Below are 26,059 nucleotides of genomic sequence, written 5' to 3'. Positions count from 1 at the left end.
GATAAATTTATGTTTGTTATTTTTTTATATGCATTGGGAGTAATTTTCTATGTGGGATGTCAATGACTTAATGAACATCTGGCTGATTTAGCGGCCCCTGATAACATATCAGTGACTATGTTATAATAAACATAACAATTGCCTACATTATAACAAAGTTTCATAGTAACTGAGGGGGGTTGATCATCTGGAGGCTCTTGAGTTATATTAGGTCTGAGCTCGTGAGATGATACATGCTTCTAAGACCTATATTATTCACTAATTACACACTGTTAACTCAGTGACCGGTTGCATGGTATGCTAGTCTTTTGACATTTCTCAAATAGCATCTCTGTAATGCTCCTGCAGTGGTATTCATTTGACAGTGACCAATGAGTGCATTGATGTTGCAACTCTTTTTGTGCAGCCACTGTAAAAATGGTTGTGTCTATCTGGTCTTCACCTCTAAAATAACCCAGACAGGTATATACTCTAGCCAATAGCAAATAGCCCTGCTGGATGGACTAATGACTCAATGATAAACACAATATGAATGAATACGAATATCATTGTTTATGTCAGGAATGCCACCTGATCTTCCTTAATCAGCCTCACCTGCCCCTCATTACCACGCCCCCTTCAGTCTTACTTAAGCACTTCACCAGCACGTCTCAGTCGCGAAGTATTGCCGACTCATGCCGCGTACCAAGCCTTTCTATATCCTGTCTGCTCTCCTGTGTTCTGACCCTCGCTTACATCCCCGACCTTGCCTCCTGCCTAATCCCTCTGTACCTCCTGACTTCTGCTCCCCCGGTATGACCCTGGACCGTCCTGACCACGCCAAGAACACGCTGTTACTACTGATCCTAGTACTCGTGATTCACCTGCCTGTGTTTGTACCAGCGTCTCATTTCAATAAAAGCGGTGTTCTTCCGCATTTGGATCCCTCTCTGCCTGTTCAATACGTTACAGTTTATCATCATTTCCTCACAGACAGTTCATGTTTTAGTTTATACTTCATAATAACTTTGAATGCTTATATAGAATATTTAGAAACACTAGCAATGTGTGTAGAATAATTTTATTTTCATATTCTTTGAATTCATTAACAACATTATTAACATTATTTCCTCTGCAGTCTTTGCTTAATTCATTATGGCCAAATGATTTACTGAATTTGTTCTCCTTAATAATCACATTTTTGTGCTTAACTCTTACCAAACATACTAATGGTTTCTTATCATCACATTTTTACAAATATACACAGTGTGTTCTGTCACTGAGTCCCATATCTATACAGGCACAGCTTTGTAGGCACACAAAAAAAGTCCCTGCCTGGTTGGCAGAGATCAGACTCCATCATGTTTCATCTTGCCAACAGTCATGGGAATATCAGCCACAGTGGTGCAGGTGTGCAGGCGGGACAAGTGGCCTGAGGTGGTGGAGCTGCTCTGCGTCCGATGATGCCCCCCCCTGTGGAACCTACGCTGGCACAGGTAGGACAGGAACTTGTCATGCAGCGAGGCATAGATGAAGGGGTTGAAGCACGCTGAGCTCATGGCCAGCAAATGGCACGAGACTTGGACAACATTAACGTGGCTCTTGCTCAAGATCGTGAAGTCAGTGTCCAGGTCGCGGATGAGGTTGACCACTTGCAAGGGGAGCCAGGAGAAGGCAAAACACAGCACGGACACTAGCAGCAGACGGAAGGTCTTGCCCCTCTTGCGACCCCATTTCACTTGGTTCGAGGGGATGGCAGCCACAAGGTCTGGCGTTGCCCTGTGCTGAAGGTGGCAAGAGATGGCACAGTAGGATATGGACACAGCTGCCAGCGGAACAAAATAGGAGAGCAGCAGGAAGAAGCACGAGTAGATGAGGCGACTGAGCTCCTGGTCTTGCCAGAACTCCTCGCACACAGCCATGTGGTGACCCGTGGCGCTGAGATCCAGATACACCGTGTGGAGGGCTGCAGGAGTGGACATGGCCAGGGCACAGAGCCATATGCTCACCACCAGCCCTGCGCGGAAGTGGCATCCTCCACGCCGGCGGATGGGGTAGGCGACCACGATGTAGCGGTCCACGGCTATGGCCGTCAGGGACAGGACCGCGGCGAAGACGGTTGCCGTCTGCATGAGCGTCACGAAATGGCACAGGAAATGGCCGAAGATCCAGCCGCGCTCGTCGAAGGCGTAGAACGCAGTGAGCGGCACGCAGAAGAGGCACATCACCAGGTCAGCCAGGGCCAGGTTTCCAATCAGGAAGTTGGTTGTGCTATGGAGCTTTCTGTTCAGTCCAATGAGGAAGAGGAGAAAGAGATTCCCTGAGCAGGCGACCAGGACCAACATTGCATAGAGAGGGACGAATATGGGCTTTAACTCGATCAGAAGGTCAAGCCCACTGAAGGAGGAAGGAGAGTGCGGAGGGGGGACAGATATGCTGAATGTTATGTTCTTCTGGGATCCATTCAGAAGGTCCTCCATGTTCATCGTAGTATGTGGTGCACAGCTACGACCTGTTATGGGAAAGTGTGCATAGGAATATTAAGAGTTGTGATTGAAGTATAGAGTATGTGCAAATGGCTATACCGTGTTATTGGATTAAAGAAGGTGTCGTGAGCAATGGTTTGGTGTTAAATGGATGACTGACAGAGTGACCATTTATGGTCTTCAAAAGCAAAGCTCCTATAAGATGCTTCAATTATTAAATGGATTAGATGAACACAGCTGCTGCAAAAATGAAAAAAATCATTTTTGCTACTGAACTCCCAGAGGGTGCATGTTCCAGTGTTACCTAGCATTTCTTTCAGTGATGCACCATAAGCATTATTAAATCATTCTCTGAATGGAGTGCGCTTTAATATGTTGTGCTTCACTCAGCTTAATGGTGGGTCTCAGAATCAGTCTTGGGAAAATACACTTCTAACCATCGGTTCAGCAAGCATCTGTGTACTGGTCATAGCAGGAAGCCTTTGTGGTGACATTCTATGAATGGTCAAATGGTCTCTTGCTTGTGAATCAGTAGTCTTTGCCCTTCGAAATATCTAAAGCTGGACTACTTTACTAGATATATTGGGTGCACATATATACCTGAGAAATGCCATGAAAGGGGTATGAAAATTGTTCCATATCATGTGTGCAGTTTTGAACTGCTGATAGGCAAGTGAGAGAGATTATGGTTCTCAACTCAAGGGCCTTTTAGGTTTCATTCAGAGATTCCACTTCTAATACCTAAATCAAAGACAATGAACCTTTCATTGTTAGAATAATGAATCTACTCAAGGCTGCATCTCTGACAGAAGTGGTTGAATTGGTTCATAAAAATGATTGCCAAATCAACATTTCTTTGTTCTGATAATAGCTGCTCATCTAAGCACATGTATCAAAAGGTTCCTCCATATTCTGGAGTTAAAAAGCATAGCTGTTGTGGCTAATTCAAAAACCCTGAGGATTATGCTGTTGAAGAGCTCTGCCATACTCAAACATGATGCAGAATAATATTATAGCATTAAACAACCTGAGGATCATACTGTTGAAGAACGCTCCTCAAACATGATACAGAATAATATTATAGTATTAAACAACCTGAGAATGATGCTGTGGAGGAACCTGCTATACTCAAACATGATGCAGAATAATATTATAGTATTAGAACTAAATGCAGAAGCCATTTTTTAAGACTTCTGGCACTGTTTACTTAAATATGGCTTAATTCAATATCTGTATTAAGACAATAGTACACCTTTTAGAGCTATCAATGGCTTTACCGTTCAGCATGTATTTATTTTTCATAGGCAAAGAACAAGTAATTATGCATTTGAAAAATTTGAAATGTTAAGATATTTTTGTAATAATATGTATAAGATTCTTCAGGTGACCACATTACATTTAGGAAGTCTGTTATAGGTAGGTTTAGGTTTCGTTATGTAGTCTATTATAACCTATTCAGAGATGAGCACCAAGCGCAGTGAAACTTAGTTCCATTTTCTATGTATTCTAGATAAAGGGCGAAAGTTACCTTCTTTGACGCGTTGGTTACATCTTCAGTGATAGGAAGAAAAAAATAATACAAAGCAAAGTGCTATTCAGATGAAAGTTGTTCCGTTAAAATCCATTAGAGCCCCTGTGGGAAAACAGGATCTTCATCGCAAACCACCCTCGGTCTACACAAGTGAGAGCGGTGACTCCAAAATGGATAGTCAACCTTCCCAGAGCTCTACGTCAGTGCGCTGGGAGGTGAGTAAGAAGCAACGTGTATGCTTTTATATACTTAGTATGATTATGGCTTTCACCAGACTTTTGTATTTATTTATTTTAACATGAGCCACTGGTAAGCGTAAAAGACATTAAACATTGATAACGAACTATAAACGCGCCCGCTTTCCTATCACTAAAAACTCGTTTTAACTATACTCATAACTATTATTAAAAGGCCGTTTGTGGTTTGTCTAACTTACGTAGGGCTTCATAATACGCTTATGTATACATTATAGCCGGATTCGCCTATCACATTTATCTATTGAGCTTATCCATCAAGAAGTAACAAAAATACACAAACAACAACAAAACACAAAACAAACAAACAAAATTACACATCGCAGCATAGCCAATCAAGGCAGGAAGGGCCAATGCTACATCTCATACATATTCAACAATACTGACATCTACTGGATGATAGTAGGCAAGACCGTTAGTATTCAGTACATATCGCCTCAAATGTCAGACAAGAATCTAATTACATCCGCATTTTATTTTCTGTGTATGTACACCTCGAATGCAAATAGAATCAGCATAAATTATCGAGTGTTTACAAAATCGTTAACACACATCCGGACTTGATTATGTGTAATTCTATAACTGGACTAAATATGTTACTGTATTAGATTAGACCTGTTTTGAATGTTAACAAGAATGAAACCCCTAAAAGAAAGGTCAAACAAGCTTGAATGCTTCTTTAATATTTCTTAATTAATGATGCTCTAAATAAAGAAAACCAAAGAAATGTGAAACAAACTTTATCTTTACCTATTACTTTATCATAATGGTGCAAATGCAAACATGATTCACATTACAGCCTAACAAACACTATATACGCAAATGGAACAAATCTGAAACAAAGCTACCATCCATGTCAGTATGAAATGCGCCACCAAACATGAATCAGATTTCTCAATTTATGGTAACTAAAAAAAATGTGCTCAATAACTTGAACACCAATTTGCAAGGCCAAACAAGTGTAATAGCAATTTCACGTTCAGAAAATTAAATGTCAATTTACATTTCCCCTTCAAAATACAGATGACGATTTGGAAAACTCTCTTCATAGATTCACAGTCATTTCCTCCTCTATGGAAAAAAAGACCAGGAGCCATGTCTGACAGCGCACCGAAGACACTGGGTTCTCACACTGAATCTCAATGTACTGTCGGCTGGACATAACAGCCTATTGGTGGTGAGTGATTTATTTCTCTGGGCTTGAGCTCTCATCCTCCTCAGGCTCCTCCGCCCTACGGACGGCGCAGGACGACGGGCGAGTGACGGCTCTCTCCCCGCTCTGCGATGGCAGGAGAAGGTACTCCAACTCCTCTGCACTGATGGCCACCCGCTCAGGCGACAGCCAGCGTCTCAGCTGCTCCAGTGCACTGCAGTGTTACAGGAAAAATTCAGTGTTCTATTACTACGCAAGGCAGATATGTCCTGCATATGTTGTTGTTTTTTTTTGACAAAAGCTAACAGAATTATACAGTTATACAATTATATATATGGTAATTGTAATTATACAGAGTTATATAATTACCATCGGTAAACTTGTTGAAGGCGTAAAGGTTATACAACACAGAGGAATTGAAGAAAATCATTATTATCAGATGAGACGAATACAGGCAATTAACAAAATTAAAGTTAAACTATACCACAGTAAGCAAAAGAGGACTTTGTGTTTGAATTGACATAAGCATAAATATAGATGCGCAAACAAATAGCCACAAATAAAAAGGAAGGTATGGGCAGATCACAAGCAGGCACTACACCTGCCTGTGCTCCTAACCAAGATAAAAGGTCCAGGAAAACACCTTAACCTTTAATGAGAACCCTCCCACAACAAACACACACACATGCCTCTGATCTAGATGTCCTTCTTGAAACAGCTCTGAAGTCTGGGCATCGTGGAGAAACCTGTCCCAGCATTCTTTCTTTGCCTGGGACAAGGAGCGCAGCATCTCCCTTGAAGTGACGTCATTCACCTGTCCTTTAATTCTCTTCAGACGGTTTTCTGCAAGGCAAAGCATGTATGAAACGAACGTGACACTCCAAAATCACACACATTAACTAGAGTAGTAAGGGCAATTGTTTCTGTACCTAAACTGGCGATGTAAACTTCAGAGTCTTCCATTGGTTCCCACGGGCTGAATGTCGTAGTGGAAGGGGTGAGGTTGTTCTGGGGGATCTCCTGGGAGAGGGGCTGGAATGAATCTGTGAACTGGGCATCATTCGCTCCATGCTCCTCTAGCTGTGGCAGGTTCGAGCAGATCTCAGACCACAGTTCTCCACTGGATCTCGTCTGGAAACCTTCGGCATCATCAGTCATCTCTTTGCTAGATTTAACCTAAATGCAGAAACACATAATGAGGTCTCAATACTACCGTATCTGGTTAATGTTTAGACATGCACGTTTGAACAACAGGAGTTTCTAGCTACCTAGCTAGTAGGGTTAGCCAGCTAGCCCTAGCCATGTCTCTAAACAGTCAGAAATGCAACACCTAACCTTTTCTTTAAAAAACTTAGCGTTAACTGAACTGCAACATGTCTTCTCAGTCTTACCTTCAACAGCAGTGAATGCTCTCGACTGTTAGAAACGGACAACTAACTAAGAATGTGTATAAACAAATATGTATTTCATAATGGCTATTTTCTCAGCAGTCAGGCTTTTCTGTGTAAACACACAGGCGATAATAATGCACGATTCACGAAACCGGCAGGACTTCCATCTGATTGGACAACAAACGTGTCAGTCAACATATCCTTGAATGTGATTGGGTAAGCGTTCGCGTCAAGACTTTCGTCTTCCGTATGCAGAGGTGTGTAGAGGGTGTGCAGCTATAAGGCTTTGCGTTTTGCAATGCATTTTAAAGATCAAGAGGCAAACAGATCAGACAAAAGTTGTGTCGTAGGGAACACGGTTGTGAAAGACGAGCCCAGTGGCACCGCTGACGTGATTCGTATATTGTTGCTAACTAGCTATCTTGCTGCAGAACTGGACATTTGTGGGAGTGCGTACATGGATAGTAGCTAGCTAGCTTGCGAGACACGCATCTCACAGAAGGGATACTTTGCAAAAGAAGATACCTCATTTAAAGGCTTTCTGTGCAGTTTTCAGTGCATTATACGTCTGGCATACAAACATTTAATTGCATTGCATTGCAATTTTCTAAACATTTAGCAAGCTCAGCAACTCCTGGCTCATGCGCCATACTGGCTCCTAGATTTAGTTAATAACCCCTATACCGAGTTAATAAACCCTATCTACCGATTTAATAAAGGTTCATATCGGACTAGACAGTAGTGTGGGGTGCAGCGTCGTCTAGGTAGGCACAATAGTACTATACTGCATGGTACTGTCAGTCATTTTAAAAAAGTTTGGCTCATAGCAGTCTGTAGTGTAATCGATAATGTGAATACTGGAGTCAGGCCATAAACTAGTTCAATTATGATATACTGTAGAGTCTGGAACCATCATACTACACTTTAAGAATTAATTCAGTTTTTGTTTGTTTAAAATATGCAGGTTGTCGTGTTCAGGACATGCCATCTGTGCTCAGGCTGGCTGCAGTGGCAGTCCCTATGGGTTTGCTGCTATCCAGGACGATGGCATGGATATCCAGTGGTAGAACACATTCAGAACTTATAAGCCGTTTGCAAGGTAGGTAGATAATAAACTGTATTAACTGAGCACAATCATGACATTCTCCTAACACAAAATTGACTTAATTGTCAATTCCCCAATTGCTGCTGTTAATAACTACAGTAAGAATATTAATTTGTTTATATAACAGAACATGGAGTTATACGTAATGATCGAGTGTTTCAAGCCATGCTTGCCACTGATAGGGGGATATATTCCAAGGACTACCCTTATCAAGATTCTCCTCAATATATAGGTGAGATCATTGCCTAAGAGGCAAGAAATAAGTAAGCAGAATAACTGATAAAAATATATTTTTCTCACAGTATTTCTTTTATAACTAACTGGCATTCAAACTAATGTTATTCCTGTTTTCAAAGGATACAAGGCTACCATCAGTGCTCCTCATATGGTAAGCAAAGAATACGAAGAAGCATCTGAATAAGCGTGTGTTACATGTCACTGTTAGAGAAACAGCAAAGATAACCTTGTTCCTGGGAGAGAATATAATCAGGATCCAGTAACTGCACACTGCTGTAGTAGACTTGGCATGAGATTTGTTTCTTTTAACTTAACATGTGGAAGAGGTTGTGTGGAGTCTGGTAATGTGGCATTCTTTTGTAGCATGCACATGCTTTGGAGATTCTCAGTGACAAGTTAGTTGAAGGAGCCTCGGCACTGGATGTTGGTTCAGGAAGTGGTTACCTCACTGCCTGTTTTGCGAGAATGGTAAGGCCTCATTTTGGTTTTCACAGTTTATAATAAGTTATTTGAATACATTTGTAAATTACATCAACTTTGGTTTAAGTAAATTACATCACCTTTGGTTTAAGTAGTTTATAGTAGAATAATGATGCTAAGAATACCTTTGTTCATGGGATGTTTTTCTTTGAGTACATTTGAACCCTTTAATGGTTAGAAAAAATATCGAATATTTGTGAGAAATGTTATGTTTTTATTTCGTTATCTTCTATATTCAGGTTGGTCCCACCGGGAAAGTAGTAGGAATCGAACACATACAGGAACTACTGCAAGTTTCAGTGAGAAATGTTCAAGCCGATGACCCTGACCTGCTGACCTCTGGACGGATCAAGTTAGTAGGTGAGTGAATTAATAAATGAATGACTTGATACACAAGAAATAACATACAAATAAGAAATCAAACTCAGATCTGTTGTTCCCCTCGGCCTTAAAGAACAGTTGTTATGTTGTTTATTAACCGTCTTCTACACCATTTATTATTCTTTATCTTTTTTCAGATTTTATTTATTTTTTTATTGTATTTGTTTTTATAGTCAAATATTTAATAGTTTATTTATGTTTATATTCTCCTATTGTAAGCATTAGGGGTGAATGAGATCCAGATCTTTGAATGAATGTTTATGTTCAGTCATTACACCTATTATTTGTTCTGCATTTAAAGCATGTACCTCCCTCTTTGAATGCATATATTTTTTTATTTGTCTATAAAATGGCAAAACATTGATAGAAGTTGTGATTAAGTAAATAAGCCACAACCCAAAAGATTGTTGAAGTCTAATGTTGAGTCTCCTTTCATTAGTGGGTGATGGCCGGTTAGGGTTTCCAGATGGCGCACCCTATGATGCAATTCATGTTGGGGCAGCAGCTCCAACCGTCCCCAAAGCAGTAAGAACTCAAACAAACAAGAACAAATAAATCACTATTCACAGTAATATTTTTGCATCATGAGAGTATTTGCAAAAGCAAGGAATTAATGACCCTGATCAAACAGATCTTCAATGTATTGTGCATACTTACTAGATTGTGTATACAAACTAAGTAGATTGCTAACCCATCCTTTCTGAAGGATTATTAGAAACGTACAGGGTACTAACAGGGTCCTTATTTTCCATAGTAGTCACATGTATTCTGATATTGTATGTGATTTCAGAAAGTCCATAAGGATCTCAGCATACTTTAAGACCTGTTCATTACACTGCACTTATCCTTAAGATGTCCTATGTAGCTCTCATTGAACTCTGTGTCTGAACAGCTTCTTGAACAGTTGAAGCCAGGCGGAAGGCTGGTTCTGCCTGTAGGTCCAGAGGGTGGGAACCAAGTCCTAGAGCAGTATGATCGCCAGAGTGATGGCACCTTCCTCAAGAAAGCCCTCATGGGGGTGGTCTACGTACCACTGACAGACAGACGGCACCAGTGGCCAGGGTATGTCTCAAAACAAATATCATTTTAATATTATTCTTGAAAGCTAAGCTCATGCATCAGAAGGCCTTTTGAATTTAAATCATAACATTCACAGTCAGTGTTGGGACTTCTCAAAAGAGATCGTTGTAACCTTGACTGCTCTCAATTAGCCATTATACACTCAAAAACGTTTAACTCATTTTTATTAACTTAGTTTTAATGCATGAACAAAACTAGTCTTTAGGGATGAAAAAGTGAGTGCAGCCAACGCCAAACTGCTGAGCACACCACAACTGTTCATGCATGCCTAAATGTCAGGTAAAACAATGTCGGAAATTAATGATACAGTAAAAAATATATATATATAAAAGTAATTTATAACAAAACTGTATTGACCTTCACTGGTCTCATCATGTGTTTGTTTGTGTGTAAACATGGTTTTATTTGTCTCCCCAGCAGTGAACTCTGATGCAGTGTGGTTGCCCCTGCAGGAGGTGGCTTTGGTGTTGCAGTGCAGAGAACGTTTAGGACAGCGCCGGTTCTTCAACTCGACCTGCAGATTAGCAATATTACTGACACACCTGGCAGGCACCTTTTCATCTTCACCTACTCTCATGTTTATTAGCTAAATAACAGGGGTTTGTATTTAACCATTGACGGATGACAGACTGTCCTTGTTTGATGGTTGCCCTCTTCTTCATTTCTAAAATGGTTGAGACCTTTTAAAAGTGTGGAGAAAAGAATAAATGTTTTTGTTTTTTGTTTTTTTTTTAGTTGCAAAGCAGTCAAAGAATCAGAATCACAATCAGGTTTATTGGCCTGAAGATCAGTAACAGCCTAGAGCATTAATGTATTCTTTATGACCGCTGTGACGTTTAACTGCAAAAAGTTATATACAAGTTTATGTATTTAATTTTTATTAAAAATGCTTATGCAAAACTTATATAGGTATGAGATTACCTTGTTTATTTGTGGCTTTGCGCAAACGCTTTATGTGACGTCATCAAGCTGCGCCAGAACAAGAACTCGGCGTGTCTGTCATAGTGGTTTGTTAGTACATGCTGCACGGATGTTAAAACGTGGATGTGTACAGAAACCATTCACTTCTTATTTACTGAAACTAAGTAATTGTTTTAACAAGACGTATGTTTCATCGTTGTGGGATATTTTAAACGCAAATAGTAATACAATAGTTAATACTTACTGGCGAAATGTATTTATAGTAGCCGGCAGCGTTTTCTCCTTGCGTGACATACATTGCAAAGTAAAGGTTATAATGGAAACAAAGCGAGTTAACCCCAAAGAAGCTGTGATGGAGCAGGCAGAGGGCAAGACGGACGAGACGGAAAGTTGCGGAAAACGTAAAGGAAAGGACACCGACGAGCAGGAGGTCCGTGGAAGTAAGAAGCGAAAGCGGGGTGGTAAACCACTGCGACCCGGGGAGAGATATGTCCCCCCTCCGCACAAACGCAACACAGGTGTGAGTTTCGGCCAGGAACATTTTGGAGAAACGTCGTACTATTTTGAAGGAGGCCTTCGCAAAGTACATCCTTATTATTTTGATTTCAAGACCTACTGCAAGCAACGTTGGATTGGTAAAACTCTGTTAGAAGTGTTTAGTACAGAGTTTCGTGCTGAACCCCTCGACTACTATAAGAAAGCAGTTATAGAGGGGCGTATTCGACTGAATGAAATACCTGTGAATGACTTAAATATAACACTTAAGGTAGGGTAGTATTCTTGCATGCATACATTTAAAATGACTACAATTACTATACAAGAGGACATGGTTTTAACTTGTGCATTTGATTTGTTTCTTAAGAACAATGACTTCATGAGGAACACGGTGCATCGGCATGAGCCCCCTGTGAGTGGTCGACCATTGAAGGTTTTGGTGGATGACGGTGACGTGGTAGTGGTTGACAAGCCTGCATCATTGCCTGTCCATCCCTGTGGGCGATACCGTCACAACACGGTCATCTTTATCCTGGGAAAAGAGAGAGGCCTGTGCGGGCTTCATACTGTGCATCGTCTGGATCGCCTCACTTCAGGTGTCCTCCTATTTGCCCGTACTTTGGAGGTATCAAAGAAACTGGACCAGTTGGTCCGTGATCGGCAGGTAAGGCCAGCCCTGTTCACCAGTTTGTTTACGTATTTTTTAATGTACAGAGAACAATTATATCAAGTGCCTTCCCTGTCAAATGTGTTCCTTTGTTTTGTGCAGTTGGAGAAGGAGTACGTTTGCCGTGTGGAGGGGGAATTCCCTGATGGCGAGGTGGAGTGCAAGGAACCCATATTGGTCGTGTCCTTCAAGGTGGGTCTCTGCAGGGTGGATCCTAAAGGCAAAGAGTGTTGTACGATTTTCCAGAAACTCAGCTATAATGGGCACACTAGTGTGGTGCGTTGCCTGCCACTCACGGGACGCACTCACCAGATCCGTGTCCATCTCCAATACCTGGGCTTCCCCATCCTTAACGACCCTATTTATGGGTCTTCCGCATGGGGCCCGCACAGGGGCAAGGGAGGCCTGCTGGGTATGAGTAATGATGAGCTCCTGGAAGCCCTTCTCAAGGAGCAGTCCTCAAAGGAAAGTTTAAACCTTTTGGGTCTTTCGGATGAAGCGACGGGAAAGAGTGGTGCAGGTGGTGAGAACCTGGTTTGGAATGAAATGTTGGTCAAGGCAGACTCTTTAACTGGCGAGCGTGAAAGTTTATGCACTCTGCCCAGAATACCATCGACAGAAGAACCTAAACCAAACAGCAGCATCTCTTCAGATCTCAAGGAAGCAGAAATGAAGAGTGATCAGGCAGAAAAGAGCGATTCTCTCCCTGATGAGTCATCCAGACATGCCAATATTGTCAAGGTTGTTCGAGATCATTTGTGTGGGGAGTGCAAAATTGTGCGACCTGACCCTACAGAAAAGGAACTGGTTATGTATCTGCATGCATTGCGCTACAAAGGGCCTGACTTTGAATACTCCACACAATTACCTGACTGGGCTAAAGAAAACTGGGTCCAGGACTGAGATGATCTTGTTGTCACTTCTGAACTTGCATATTTAAACACTGAATTTTTTTTATTTTTTGTCTTCTGCTTTTAAGACTACACTTTTACTTGAGTTACTTGTAAATTTGATACCCAAAAAGAAGTATGTGAATTGAAACCCTTCACCTTGAAAATGTTTTTTCTGCATTCTGCCTTCACTGCAATAAGTATTCTTTCTCCACCCAGAACAGAGCAATAAAATCTAATGACTATTCACATAAGTATTTGAGGTTCTTGTGATCTACAAACAAAGCCTGGTCTTATATAAAATATTCCTTTATTAAAGTTCTCAATTACATTTCCATCATGGATCTTTCTCGTATGCTTCCAGTCTCACATCACATAGCATCAACAGAACATATTTCACAAAAACATGGTCAGAACTCCATTTGGCACAAGTCATTTGTTTTTACATTTGGCGTTTTGTACATTAGAAAGATTTGACAGCATTGTGGATATCAGTAATAAGCCATTATTCGAAAAAAACATTTACCTAATTTTGACAAAATGTAACAAGCTAACTACAGAAGACCTCTTAAACAGACCGCCAGTGTTTAAATCACTGTAACTGCTGTTCAGTGTTTGAATTCTTAATATAGTGATCAGCACCATGGGTTACACAACTAAGGCAAATTAACACATTTTAATTGTGTTTTCATTTTAATTAAATGGCTTTGTTTTTTGTCTCAATCTTTGTTTTATAAATGTCGAATTTATTTATAAAATTAAAGTGTGTATACAACACAGCACCACACTTTGCAGGACAAAAACTGTTACAACAATTTTTTCACTCTTGTGATCAAACATTTGAACAAATACAGATGTATAATAACAGGACTTGCAGTTTATTGTGTGGTGCAGAAAAGAAGGATTGCACAGATTAACGCTTGCCTATGTCCGAGCGTAGTTAATCGACCCTGGGTAGACATTTAGAAATCCATTTGTAACTGCACTATTAGATATTACAATTGTTTTTGCCTTTTAAATGAATTTAAAATCTGCTTCATATAAAATGTTTTATGGCTTTATTCATATTTGGACAATGTCATTATAATATTCTGACTATATTCAACACTCAATTTAGGCCTAGATATGAATTGTAAAATGCTTACGTGCTAAATCTATATTAACAATAAATCTAAATATGAACCACAGTGCATGGGCACTTATACCCCTAGTAAATAAAAATAAATCTAGTAAATAAAATAATCATAGCTAAGTCTTCTAAATGACAAATGTACAAAACAATATATAATATTTATATGGTTTAGATCAAAGGCTTTGAATATAAAAATTAGGGCATTAGTTGGTGTTTAAGTTAAATGAAGGTCTGAACAAAATCAACATACACTGACGTGATATATTTTTTTTAGCACTACAAGGCTGAGATAAATTGCTCGTTTTGTGGGTTTACAGATTCAGGCAACATAATCCTTTGAGAACTGATACAAGTTTCTTGTTACAAAATGCCAACCTAAGGTGTTGATAAACATTCTCCTTTCACCTCCGTTGTAGTGCTTATTACATTTGCAGGATATGCAACATGCAGTGACATCATTTTGAAAATTCTAAGTAATATCTGTCAGAGTCACGGGTGATGGCAGTGTGCAATTGTTTTTGAAGGGTCCCACAGATTTTGTGGACTATGTGATGCTGTGCACAGACCTGCCGTGTCTGGCGGGCATATACAGACATGTTTGTGAAATAGACTTTTATCTCTTGTTGAATGCTTTGTACAAGTTCACCACAGCATTTCAAGTCATGCCGAGGCCATGCTGAGTACAGTCTTATGGACAGTCTCATGGACACATTGATTAGCTGCCATCCTCACCTCGGCCATCCCTCTTGATCCAGACGTCTGGCATGTCTGGTTTACTGTTCGGTAATATCACAGGCAGTTCACTTTGGCTTGTCCGCCCCCGGCCAGATACAGGTGAAGCAAGGCCATAAACGGTTTCTCTGAGGGACAGACGAAGAGTATCTCTTTTGCCATTAAGGTGGCCTGGTCGCAATTCTCCCTCTGGTACTGTGGAGGGAGGAACTGAAACTGTGGGCTCAATATCACTCAAACATGTCTCATTGGAATCTTCCAGCCCCTCGATGGAACTCTGTGATGGACACGACAAAAGACGTTTATGAGGATAACATCTGGCGGCCCCATCCATGGAGAGTGATCGTTTGTTGGCATCGTCTGTGGTCTTGGGGGCCGTTATGTCTTCCATGCTGGAGGACGACGACAAGGACACGTTCCACAGTTTCATTCCGGTGCCGGGCTGGTTGCGGCATTTCTTGCACAAAAGCCTCTCCTTCACAGGGTCTCTCACAGGAGGGACCACAGGTCTTGCAGCACTCTCTTTATAAGGGGAAGAGGTCTGAAGAGCAGGGGGGTCGTGACCTTTCAAGTGTTCGCTACACAAATCCTCATTGTCTGCTTCAGCACTGATTCCGTCATAATCTCGCTTTGGACTGAGGCCACAGAACTGGATGTCATCTGAAAGGACCGAAGGCCTGTTGGATAGTTTGCTGGTGCAAGTGCTATTTTCAAAGCTGTCGCTCAGATGGCAGGCCAGCGGTTGCAGCTCGTACTGCTCTGGCTCTCTGCCGACCCCCGGTTGGTGCTGCCGGTGTCGCTGCGGATTAGGGCACAGGAATCCTCCACCTTCTTTGTTGAAGTTTCTCCTGCCCCGTGACCCCGTGCTGCAGCCGAATGTCCCGTTCGCCGAGGGGTTTGTGGCCCCTGCTTGAGTAGCTGAGCATGAAGACGTCGTATTTTCTGTGGCAGTCTCTGTTGCACATGGTATAATTATTTTCCCACAGTTCTTCTGAGGGCCAAAGAAACAGCAGAGTGACTGAAAGAAAAACGTGGCAAAACCACATGCTACACACTTCACAAGGAGGAGGAAAATTCCCAGCTTCCTGATCAGCAGTGCAGTCGCAGGTAGCATTATGATCCCCACACAAAAATATGCTCCTGCACCTGTGGCTACAGGACAACCCATTCTCTTCAGGGAATGCGCTACCCGTCCCAGCCTGTCATTGTGAGGGGCCAGACAGTACGAAATGCAGTAATTGGCTACAAAGTCAACAGAGAGCCCCGCAGCAGCTGAAATGAACAGTGCTTCCACACTACTTAGCTGCCATTCTAAAAGCACGAGCAAACCAACAGTAGCAAAAACACTCCCCCCCACAGCAGCAGTCACATAAATGCTTAATGGTACGTTCCATGTGGTTAGAAGGAGCAATGCAAATGTGAGGCCTACGGAAAAGCCAGCCACCTCTAAAGTTTCTGAGCTTAGACATTGCTGGAGGTCATACAATGACAACTGGCTGACAAACCATCCTTTTTGGAGTCCCAGTGGAGCCCCAGAAATTTCTTTATTAAACCAGGACACAATTCGTTTATAGAATTGTGAGGTTATGCTGAAGTTAAAGCTGTATAGCTGTGATGTCTTGAAAACTATGACAAGGGCAGCAATTCGACTCTGAGAATCAAACCAAAGGCCTCCGGTTCTTGGCAAACGCTTCTCTACCTGCTGTTCTGCCACCATCATTCTGAGGCACCGCTCGAAAACACTGGGTGGATAGGGGAACGGAATACCATTGCAGCAGAAACTGAAAGAGTCCTCGCTTTCAGAACAGCGTCGAATGGACACCCACTCAATCAAGTCTTCCACAAAACAGGCATTGTCTTCCACTGCATCATGTTCAGCTGGTGGCGGTGAGTAAAAGCTCTGATTTCGGATTTGTCCACAAAGATCTCGCAACCACACCTGGGCATCGGAACTACTCATGTTGAATTCTGGATCCATTGCAAAGGAGCCATTGCGTTTTGGATTGAAATGATCGCCATCGTCAGTTGGGATAACCCCCCAGATGAGAGTTATGCTCATGGGCTCATCTTCTCCTTGCTTCATGCGCTCAAACATGAACTGGTGTCGGTATTCTGCATCATACCTCTCAAAGGGGTGACTGGAACGGAACAGCTGAATCGCCCTGCTGTCTGAGGATGGCAGTTTCATACCAGGGTCCACACAGGAAATGTAAATCCCCCCTGCTGCCAGAACTGCAAACCAACAGATCCATATGTAACGAAACTTAACCACGCCACAGGGCAGAATTTTTAAGAAAAGTAAATTTGATGTGTCCGAGAGGCCTCTTTTTAAACCCCGAAACTTTTGTACCATGGTAAAAAGGCACCGTTTTCTTGAACTGGTATCCCAAAATCCACCAGAACCTTTGAAGCAACATGGCATCCACGGTGACTTAGTAGCTGATGTTGAAGCTGCTATGGCGTAGCGTTCTTGCAAAACAACAGTACAGGGGAGCCAAACGAGAGCAAACAGTGTGTTAATTAAAGACGCATTACCAAGGTACACAGCAAAACACCTCACCACTGTAATACTGCCTATGTAGCCAGAGTAGAATGTTACACTAGAAGTCAATCCAGCTACCAATATCAAGTACCCCATTTCCTGCAAAACACGCTGCATTCTCTTTTCCAGTGCAGCTGGGGGATTATGGCTAAGCTGCAGCTTCCAGAAATCAATAAAGGTGAAGGCTTGATTTGAAGAACTTCCCAAAAGGATGAGAGCTGCTGCAAGATTGAGGAGCGGGAAGAAAGTCAGGCCAAATGCAAGTTTGTAGAAGAAATAGGATGTGAAAAGTGATAATGTGACCGCAACCAGAGACATCGCTGACAGAAGCACTGATTTAAGATATAAGGCTATTGTAAGTAGCAGTGCGAGTACTGTAAGAACCGGATAGATAGAGTCCCGTGAGATGTAATACTTGAAAAGCTTCTGCTTAATTCCAAGGTCCATCCCTGTTACGGTGGTGGTGTTGTATGTGAGCTCTTGTCCCTCAAGATGTTCCAAATAAATCTCCATTAATGCATCTCCTTTCACCACTGGTAGAAACAGAACACTGTATTTTAAGGACGGAACTTGGTATTCAACAGTCTGTGGGCCGAGGAAATCCTTATCGACTAAGTAATGCAGTATCTGAAAGATGACGCTGGAGCGTTTGCAGCGGTGTGGGACTGAGCTGCAGTGCCCGAGTTTGCCTCTCTCTGCACACGATGCAACCAGACTTCCATCGTGGTAGTAAGGGGCGCACGATCGGAGTAAGTTTAAACTCTCTAGCACCTGCTGCGCTGTAAGACTAAAGCAGGATGAGACATTGTTAAGGAGGGCCAGGAAGTTTCCGAGAGACCAGCTTGGACAGCACTCCTTAGTTTTGGAAGCAGCCACACCTGGTTTGAGCTGACAGAGTTCTTCAAAGTGCACATCCGAGCGTATCTGTAAATGAAATGATTTAATCAACAAATTAGTGAGTAATGACTTCAGTTTCTTAAGTTCTTAACATTTTTACATAGTAAATGGCACCTGCACACTTTTTTGCATCTTAAGTAATATCAGCTATATTTGCATTGAAGCCCAGGACACCCTTTTGGGTTTACCTGCATCTGTTCCATCTCACACATAGAGTAGATTGCCTTAAGACTCCAGAGACTAGCAGAGTTTCCCGAGCGAAAGACCAGCTGGGCATAACGATCATCTGCAGGCCCGAAAAATGGAGCACAGACACCAGCATCCTTTATTAAGGTACAGTCCATTTACTAATTTATTAGGCTGGGAAACTTTATATTCTACTGAACATTTGTATATGGCCAGAAGAGACGGTTTTCTCGTTGTCTTTTGCCTTACCTGGAGCATTGCAAAAAAATGCATTCTCAGATGAGTCTCTGTGCAACATTCTCCTCGAACGATGTTTAAGGTGATGCGGAACTCTACCAGTGATCTCCCTGTGAACATATTAAAACGAAAATATTAAAGCAAAAATATTACAACCCTGTTGTCAGTGTCTGTTTGATCTGTAGAGCTCATTCAGCATGTCCAGTACCGTACTATACTCTGGTGTGCTAAGGGTTGGGGAGTGCGAGACAAGGCTTTTCCAGTCCCAGTGCTTTCCTGCAGCTCTGTCCAGGCAGCCAGTCGAATCCCCAGGTCTGTTCCACGGGGCTCAAAGCCCTGTAACAACACAACAGAAACACAAGCGAGTAGATTTGTCCTCTGAAGACTGCATTAAAAATAATGCAAGGTGAATTTGCAGGTCGGACACTTGGGTCAGTTCAGTAGCAGAAATATTAGACAGAATTATTTCTTTGGGCTACATGTGCAGTGCAAAGTACAGTTTTTAAATAATTAATAATTCAAGATTTTTGTTGAACGCTTTTGAAAATGTCCTATTAAATGTGGTCATTTTAATTTGTCTTTTACTCTAATATCTGGAATTGTACTTACTAACAGAGGATCAGAAAATTCTGGTAGGGGACCAATCAAAATCCCAGCTATGGAGAAGGCAAGAAGCACTACCACACAAGAGATGAGAACTGTCATTGGGTATTCCACTATGACCTGGGAGTAGCTGTGAAAAATTGAGAATTCAGTTTTTTTATTTTGATTGAAAACTCATTAGTCAGCATAAACTACATTTCAATGATTTCCTTAATATGGGGTTTTTCTTTTTTTTAAAAAATTGTCTTTACACAGGCTGTGAGAAATTCATAATCTTAATTCAGATTCATTATTCATTTTTATTAATAATCAAAAGACAACAGAAGACCCACCTTTTTGGAATCATATGAAGCCTTTGTGTCCTACAACAGAAATATTGTTTACAATTGGCAATGTGTGTATTTGGAACAGTCAGAAGAGCATTTTAGTCTGGAAAATGTTTAAACCTGACTGTCACCACATGATGCTATACAGGCTTGTAGTTACTGCCATCACGTGATCCATGCACCCAGTGACACTGCAATGTGTTGTGACACAGAGGCTGGTGGAAGGGACTGCACCTGGGAGATGTCTTGATGGCATTGGCAGAGCAGTCTGATTGAGAAGGCACACTAATTTGACTCAGACAGACGTTGCCTGTGATCGGCTGGTGGTGGCCACAGCATGGACATCTCTTGAGTTGGGGTGACTGGCAGGCACAACTCTGTGACACTTGGTCGTACAATTGAGAAGATGAGGGCGGTTTGGACAGATTGTTTATCTGGTCACCCTCTACCATGACCTGATTCATCAGATACTCTGCATCCTCGTTGTCCGGTGGACACAAAGACAGCTTTGGGATGTCACTGCGAATGAACAGGAAATGGCATCACATCTCTACAGGAACAGCCTTAAATGATGCACATTTTGAATATGTAAAGTTAGTTTCCAGGCATTTTACTAAACTGTAGTTTACTTTCTTTAGATGTTCAACTCCTAGATACTTCACAGGTAATATCAGACAAACAACTTTGTGTATAGAGTCATATTACCAACAACTTGAATTAGATAAGTGACGTCTAAAGAACATACTGGGCTTGAAGGCCCAATTAGGCTAAAAGAGAAACACCATCTGCCTGCCCTGTCAACATTCATAAGAGGGCCCTTTGAGAAGGCAATGCAACTTCATCTAATAAAGAATGACTAATGTTTACAACTAAAGTGCACACACAGGTGATGTTTGTGAAGTAAGGCACACAGTCTTGTAAGTTCTACAGGATAAGCAATGGCTCACTTGGTACCAACATTCAGTTAAATTGTATTAACTATTTTAAAGCTTACAGTTTGCACACAGTGAAATTAAAACCATAGGCGTACATTCTCACATAGGGCTAATGGTGCTGAAATGATCACCAGATCAATACCACGCTATTCCAGACCACTTTGTACTATAAATAGGCTTAAAGGTCTTAAACATTTCTCTAAAATACCACAGTGCTACTGGTACTTGTGGAGTGGTACTTTCTATATCACTAAGTATGCAAAAAGCATAGAAATATGTAGAAACATATTGTGTAAATTGGCAGTATGAAATATGCTGCTGGACTTTTAACATTAGTAACCCAAACCCCAGCTTTCAATCCTCATTTTCATGAGACAGACTCTCCTGTGTCTGAGCACATGTGATCTGTGCAGCTCTATGCCAGCAGCGACCAGGGTTCCTCAGACATGCTGCACAGTCTTCCCCATCACAGTGGGTGACATAACGCAGCCGGCGCTGACAGCATGTGGGTACCCAGAGTGCTCCGGGAGCAGCCGGCGCTAGAGACGCCGCAGCATTGAGGACCCGCACCAGTAAACACTCTTAATTCTGCCCACTGACAGCTCGTAATAGACCCGAAAACCCATCAATGCTGTTTGGCCATTTTTTCCTCTCTGCAGAATTATTATTGAACAGAGTGCTACATGGCAACCCCCTTCAGAAAATGTGTGATGGAGTCATTATCGGCAGGACATTTTAGCCGTTGTGAATCACAGCTTTTGTTCCCCATTCAACATTAAATTCACACATATGATTTACAGCAACTCTATGAACCCGAGACAGGCAAGATTGTATATAATTACAGTATGAGAGAGTTCGAGAAACATTTTTAACATATATAATTCCAATGTTTTCACAATTCATTAGCAATAATAATATTGATTTTCATTTCAGTGCAATATTTTCTTACATTTCTAATAGTCATTGCAGCATTGAGCTTTGGCTGCCTGTTGTCTGCTGAAGCAACTGACACCTCAGCCTGCCTGCATCTGCTTTCATGGTCCATATTCCTGTGTCTACTTGTTTGTGCTTAATCAGGGTCTGTAAATACTGCTCTTGACCATCTGGCTGCACAGGTTTCCTTTTTTGTCAATGGAGCAAGATTGTGTGTCATCATAGTTCTTGCCAACACCATTTGTGTGTGTGTGTGTGTGTGTGTGTGTGTGTGTGTGTGTGTGTGTGTGTGTGTGTGTGTGTGTGTGTGTGTGTTATTAGTGCTGTCACTAAGGGGATATCACAAAGGGGTGTTTTGGCCATAAGAGTGCACAAGGCTGATGTGATCTGACAGTTTTGCTGTGATTTTGTTGTATTAGGCAATTTACACAGCCAAGACTTGAGTACTGACTGCAGTCTGGGGAGAGTGCTAGCTCAGCCATTGGAACAGAGTTCTTAATAAAAAGTAGTAAGCCAGCACAATATAGTAAAAAAAGCTACTGTCAGTGTGCAATAATGTCATTTCTATGGTTATAACATTTCACAGATTCTTTTATGTACATATAACAGTTGTAGAATATTTAAATATTTAATAGTGCTGTCAATTCCAGGTGCCGCGATTAAAAGTCCTCACCAGGATTTTGCTCAGGCTTCCTGGATTGTGTTGATTCTACTAATTTTACCTGGATGGCTAATTAGAAAATCTATCAAGCTTGAGCAAAATCCTGGTGAGGACTTTTAATCGCGGCACCTGGAATTGACAGCACTAATATTTAATATTTGGTTACTCATCTGGTTTTCTGTAATTTTTCAAATGTAACACTTTAAACCACTGAGCTTGTCAGACTTACTCACACTGGGTGTAATAAAACACTTTGCACTGATATTACTGTTCACACTGTTCATTCATAAAACAGTTCACACCGATGCTGCTATTCACACTTTCATCTTTTATTCAGACCTAACATTTCCACCTCTCTTATCAGGCACAGTCTACCTGTGTATTTGGCCTAGTAATTCAAAGTTTGAAGAAATCCCTGCCCTTATCTCTGTATTACCTGATACACACTGCCTGTCATACAGTGAGTACCCTGTGTTAGACTGGTTCCTGGATACTAACCCTTCTGTACCATGCAAAGCCAGGCCACAGTCTATTCTATTGCAATGAGTGTTTCTACTCTATACCCTAAAATAAATACTTAGTCTTAAGGTGTTTAGCTTGCTGGCAGAATATCCAGCGTTAAGGCATAAGGTCATGGATTCAAGTTTCACTGATGGCAAATTCCCATCCAATCCCAAAAAGAATCGCTTCTGTTGTAATGGTTTGGCTGCAGTGTAAATATATGGCTAACGCTTCTTTCAGGGTCCATTAATCATGCATTATGCTTTGCCACTGCCATGCTGAGTTGGAGAGAGGGTCTTGGGAAAGAGACCTCGCTGCACGCTCCACGCAGACGCCTGAGGCGGTGTGGGCTCTGCTCTTGGCTCAGCTGACAATAGCGAGGAGGCTTGACGTTGCGTGGCAGTCAGACCGGTGGCTCTGCAGAATATACACCCCTGCAGTGCTGCTCCCAACACACGGCAAGGGAGGCAGGAACACTGCACAGCCCACAGCCCTGGTGTGCAAAGCCTGAGTAACGCCTGTGGGGAACCAATGCATTGCTAATGGTCGTATCTAGCTATGCATGACCTGCAAAAAGATTGGACATGCTTCGAGCACGTGCATGATGCAGTATTAATAGGAGTAGGAGCACAGCTTTGTCTTTAAACATGCAATAAAGCATCACGTTCATATAGATATCGCTGGATTTTTTGTGAAGCAGTGTTCATAACTCTAGCATTAATTGTTTAACCATCTACTGTGTTCTGAAAAAAATTTATTTAATGCTGGACAGAAGCAGTCCACCGGCTTCATCTACTATTAAACATCTCATTGTCACTGTCATTTCAGTGCAGTTCTTCCCCTGGAAACTTGAGCCATTCGAGTTCATGCAAGGCACGCCAGTAGCCATTTTGAGCAACGCAAACAACAAGAGATAACAGCATGGCACAAAACCCTTTGATTAGAAAATCAAAGGCTGCACAGAAGTGCCTGCGTGCACGCCTCGTGCTCGCAGGCGGAGGAGATGCTTCTCCCAAGAGATCTCGTGCTCAGAGTCATGGCAGGCCGTGCTGGAGCGTATCCACCAGAGCTCAAGAGCTCTCCCTTCTCACCATCTGCTTAGTACTTCTCCACTCCCTCATGGCCTTGTATCATTTATCGGTGTCAGAGGCAAGGAGACTGGCCCCGTGATTCGTTCCGCTCAAGCGAGGCTGTTCGCTTAGGGTTAACGGAAAACGCTGGCCTTTAACTGCCACAGGGCTAATTGCTGCCTTTGACTGCTCGGGACACTGTCTACTTAAGCACTCCATGTTCTTTAGAAAGTGAAAAGAACTGACTGGGGATTGGGACGAGACAACAACCCACAAGTGACGATACAAGCGGGCCTGACTACTTTAGAATGCACCAATGGAATACATCAGTTCACACATACGATTCTCTTGAGGTTCCAGACTTTGGTAGAAGGTTTCATATGCTCAGTCGAACACCCACAGCAATTCGCTTTCATCTTCGAATGTCATAGCATTGTATTGTGCCCTGGATAGTTATACCAAGATCACTACAAAATGCCAAATGTATTTTTACAGCCTGTAGCTCTATGACTCATATGTAAGCTGTGTGAACATACAAGTAAGCATATTCCTGGAACAAAGCAGGAAAACGTCTTGACTAACTTGCTGCGTGTACTTGGAATGTCATGAATGTTGTTTGATAGCATCCTTACCAATCAAACTGGCCTGCCTGTTAATTAGTAAGAGATGATAAGAACTCAGAATTGTATATGTTAAAAGTGTGAGTGCTATAATTTTTTATCACTCAATGGATTTTAGTACTAAATTATATTTGCTGGCTTGATCTAATTTATTTCTGAACCTAAAGTCTCACTGCATAATTTCAAGCCATCGCGACAAGGGATGTAATGCTTACAAGCAAACTTTATATGCTGTTGAAATAGGCAGTGGTAGTTTTCAGTGTGTTGTCTGTACTGTATTGGTTTGGCTGTTGACTTGGTGTTATCTGCTATGAACTCTTTTGAATGCCGCTGTAATACCAAAATCTGTGTCCACTGAATGATGTGACTAAAACCAAAGGCACACAGGGCACTATTTCTGACAGCTGTCATCATAATATGTGACCCCTGACCCTGCGTGGCACTGTCATTATGAGCCTAATGATTTCTAGTGGCAGTGCACTGCAAACATTGTGATTTGTGTTTAACTTATTTTTTATGAAGATACAATGGGGTTTCATATTTTGAAGACATGGGTACTCAATCAGTTATTGTTTGTTTACTTACAGCAAAATGTGTAAAACTGTTAAATAGTGTTTGATATTGTAGGTAAACAAGTTTAAGAACAAGTTAATTGCAGTCTACAGTCTGTATATTATTCGGTGGTCAAAGATTTTGGTGTAACAACCTCAAGCTTGTGAGTGCAATTATGAGGCATCACTAAACAACATGGATATACGAGCAAAGAATCAATAGCCTCAAACGTGTACTTCAAACTCGTATCAGAGGTCTTTATGTCTACTGTCTACGTTATGACTATTTTACGTTTCATTGTCAGTTTGGAGTTACTGTTGTCGTTTTCCTTTCTGAAAAGTCGTCACTATAACAATCGCTTTAAACGCTCATAGGGTGCCAAGTGACACGTGCAACATCAAGAGTAAAGACAATGTGTATTATTTAGCCCATACATTCGGATTACAAGACAGCAATTGAATGCAAATGTATGTGCACAGTGATGCTACACATACGGTACCACTGCTGTCTGCATTAAATCTCAATATAAGCAGGAACACGTAGCCTACCTTTGAGCTGGTGCCCCCGTCGTCGTTGGGTTTTGTGTTTCAGTATCATCACGTTCCTCATAGACTGAAACAGTATCCATATTGACAGATGCCTTTTACACCAAGATTGCAAATCTTATATGTTTCTAACAGCATATGCCAGTAGCAAATGTACAAACGGTGTTAATTGTTCGTTTCTTAAATGATGCTCCGTGTTTGGGCTAAACCTACGGTACCGAGTGTGTGTGTGGGCTAGTCCGTGTTCACACTCGTCTCCTATTGGAGGAGCGCGCGTGATGAGCGCTGCTGTGGAGGACTTGACCGTGAATCGGTCGCTGTCCACGCCGGGGTGGTGCTGCTCGGGAGGCACTCTGTTCTCTCCACGCACCACAACAGTTGGACCTGTTGCCAAACGAATTGATTTACTGAAGGCTAAAATGCGAACATGCTAAACCTAATAAATGACACTAACCTGACGAAATGCAGCAGTAACAATATAATCGAAATAATGAAAATGAAAAACTATGCAAGTGTTAGATAGGCTAAATGAACCGA

At 41.8% G+C, this 26,059-nt stretch overlaps 5 protein-coding genes across 9 annotated transcripts; 2 read left to right on the top strand and 3 right to left on the bottom strand.

Moving 5' to 3' along the window:
• Positions 1-139: 139 nt before the first annotated feature.
• prlh2r (prolactin releasing hormone 2 receptor) lies at positions 140-4,776 on the bottom strand. Its single transcript, XM_076977969.1, has 2 exons — positions 3,994-4,776; positions 140-2,491 (listed from the first exon to the last, which is right to left on the bottom strand). The coding sequence occupies exon 2, from the start codon at positions 2,463-2,465 to the stop codon at positions 1,329-1,331; it is 1,137 nt and encodes a 378-aa protein (XP_076834084.1). The 5' UTR covers positions 2,466-2,491; positions 3,994-4,776; the 3' UTR covers positions 140-1,328.
• Positions 4,777-4,912: 136 nt separating this feature from the next.
• On the bottom strand, positions 4,913-6,561 carry ccdc32 (coiled-coil domain containing 32). Its single transcript, XM_076977975.1, has 3 exons — positions 6,333-6,561; positions 6,093-6,246; positions 4,913-5,617 (listed from the first exon to the last, which is right to left on the bottom strand). The coding sequence occupies exons 1-3, from the start codon at positions 6,559-6,561 to the stop codon at positions 5,437-5,439; spliced, it is 564 nt and encodes a 187-aa protein (XP_076834090.1). The 3' UTR covers positions 4,913-5,436.
• On the top strand, positions 6,473-10,981 carry pcmtl (l-isoaspartyl protein carboxyl methyltransferase, like). Of its 5 annotated transcripts, XM_076977972.1 has the most exons (10): positions 6,473-6,603; positions 6,920-7,010; positions 7,759-7,893; positions 8,027-8,131; positions 8,256-8,287; positions 8,500-8,604; positions 8,856-8,976; positions 9,437-9,522; positions 9,890-10,059; positions 10,530-10,981. In XM_076977972.1, exons 3-10 carry the CDS (start codon positions 7,776-7,778, stop codon positions 10,564-10,566), a joined length of 774 nt encoding a protein of 257 aa, XP_076834087.1. In that variant the 5' UTR covers positions 6,473-6,603; positions 6,920-7,010; positions 7,759-7,775; the 3' UTR covers positions 10,567-10,981. The 5 variants fall into 5 exon arrangements, with proteins under 5 accessions (XP_076834087.1, XP_076834086.1, XP_076834085.1 ...); XM_076977971.1 differs by lacking the exon at positions 6,473-6,603 and having other exon boundaries at positions 7,004-7,051; XM_076977970.1 differs by lacking the exons at positions 6,473-6,603; positions 6,920-7,010 and adding an exon at positions 7,043-7,558.
• rpusd2 (RNA pseudouridine synthase domain containing 2) lies at positions 10,964-13,305 on the top strand. Its single transcript, XM_076977968.1, has 3 exons — positions 10,964-11,764; positions 11,861-12,157; positions 12,263-13,305. The coding sequence occupies exons 1-3, from the start codon at positions 10,964-10,966 to the stop codon at positions 13,061-13,063; spliced, it is 1,899 nt and encodes a 632-aa protein (XP_076834083.1). The 3' UTR covers positions 13,064-13,305.
• A 48-nt stretch (positions 13,306-13,353) lies between these two features.
• On the bottom strand, positions 13,354-25,820 carry disp2 (dispatched RND transporter family member 2). Its single transcript, XM_076977967.1, has 8 exons — positions 25,526-25,820; positions 19,940-20,224; positions 19,712-19,741; positions 19,386-19,509; positions 18,985-19,112; positions 18,789-18,886; positions 18,542-18,639; positions 13,354-18,380 (listed from the first exon to the last, which is right to left on the bottom strand). The coding sequence occupies exons 1-8, from the start codon at positions 25,603-25,605 to the stop codon at positions 14,898-14,900; spliced, it is 4,326 nt and encodes a 1,441-aa protein (XP_076834082.1). The 5' UTR covers positions 25,606-25,820; the 3' UTR covers positions 13,354-14,897.
• Positions 25,821-26,059: the final 239 nt, after the last annotated feature.

Source organism: Brachyhypopomus gauderio, chromosome 17 (assembly GCF_052324685.1).
Source record: "Brachyhypopomus gauderio isolate BG-103 chromosome 17, BGAUD_0.2, whole genome shotgun sequence".
In the NCBI taxonomy this organism is placed as follows: domain Eukaryota; kingdom Metazoa; phylum Chordata; class Actinopteri; order Gymnotiformes; family Hypopomidae; genus Brachyhypopomus; species Brachyhypopomus gauderio.
This window is presented reverse-complemented; position numbering and strand designations above follow the sequence as displayed.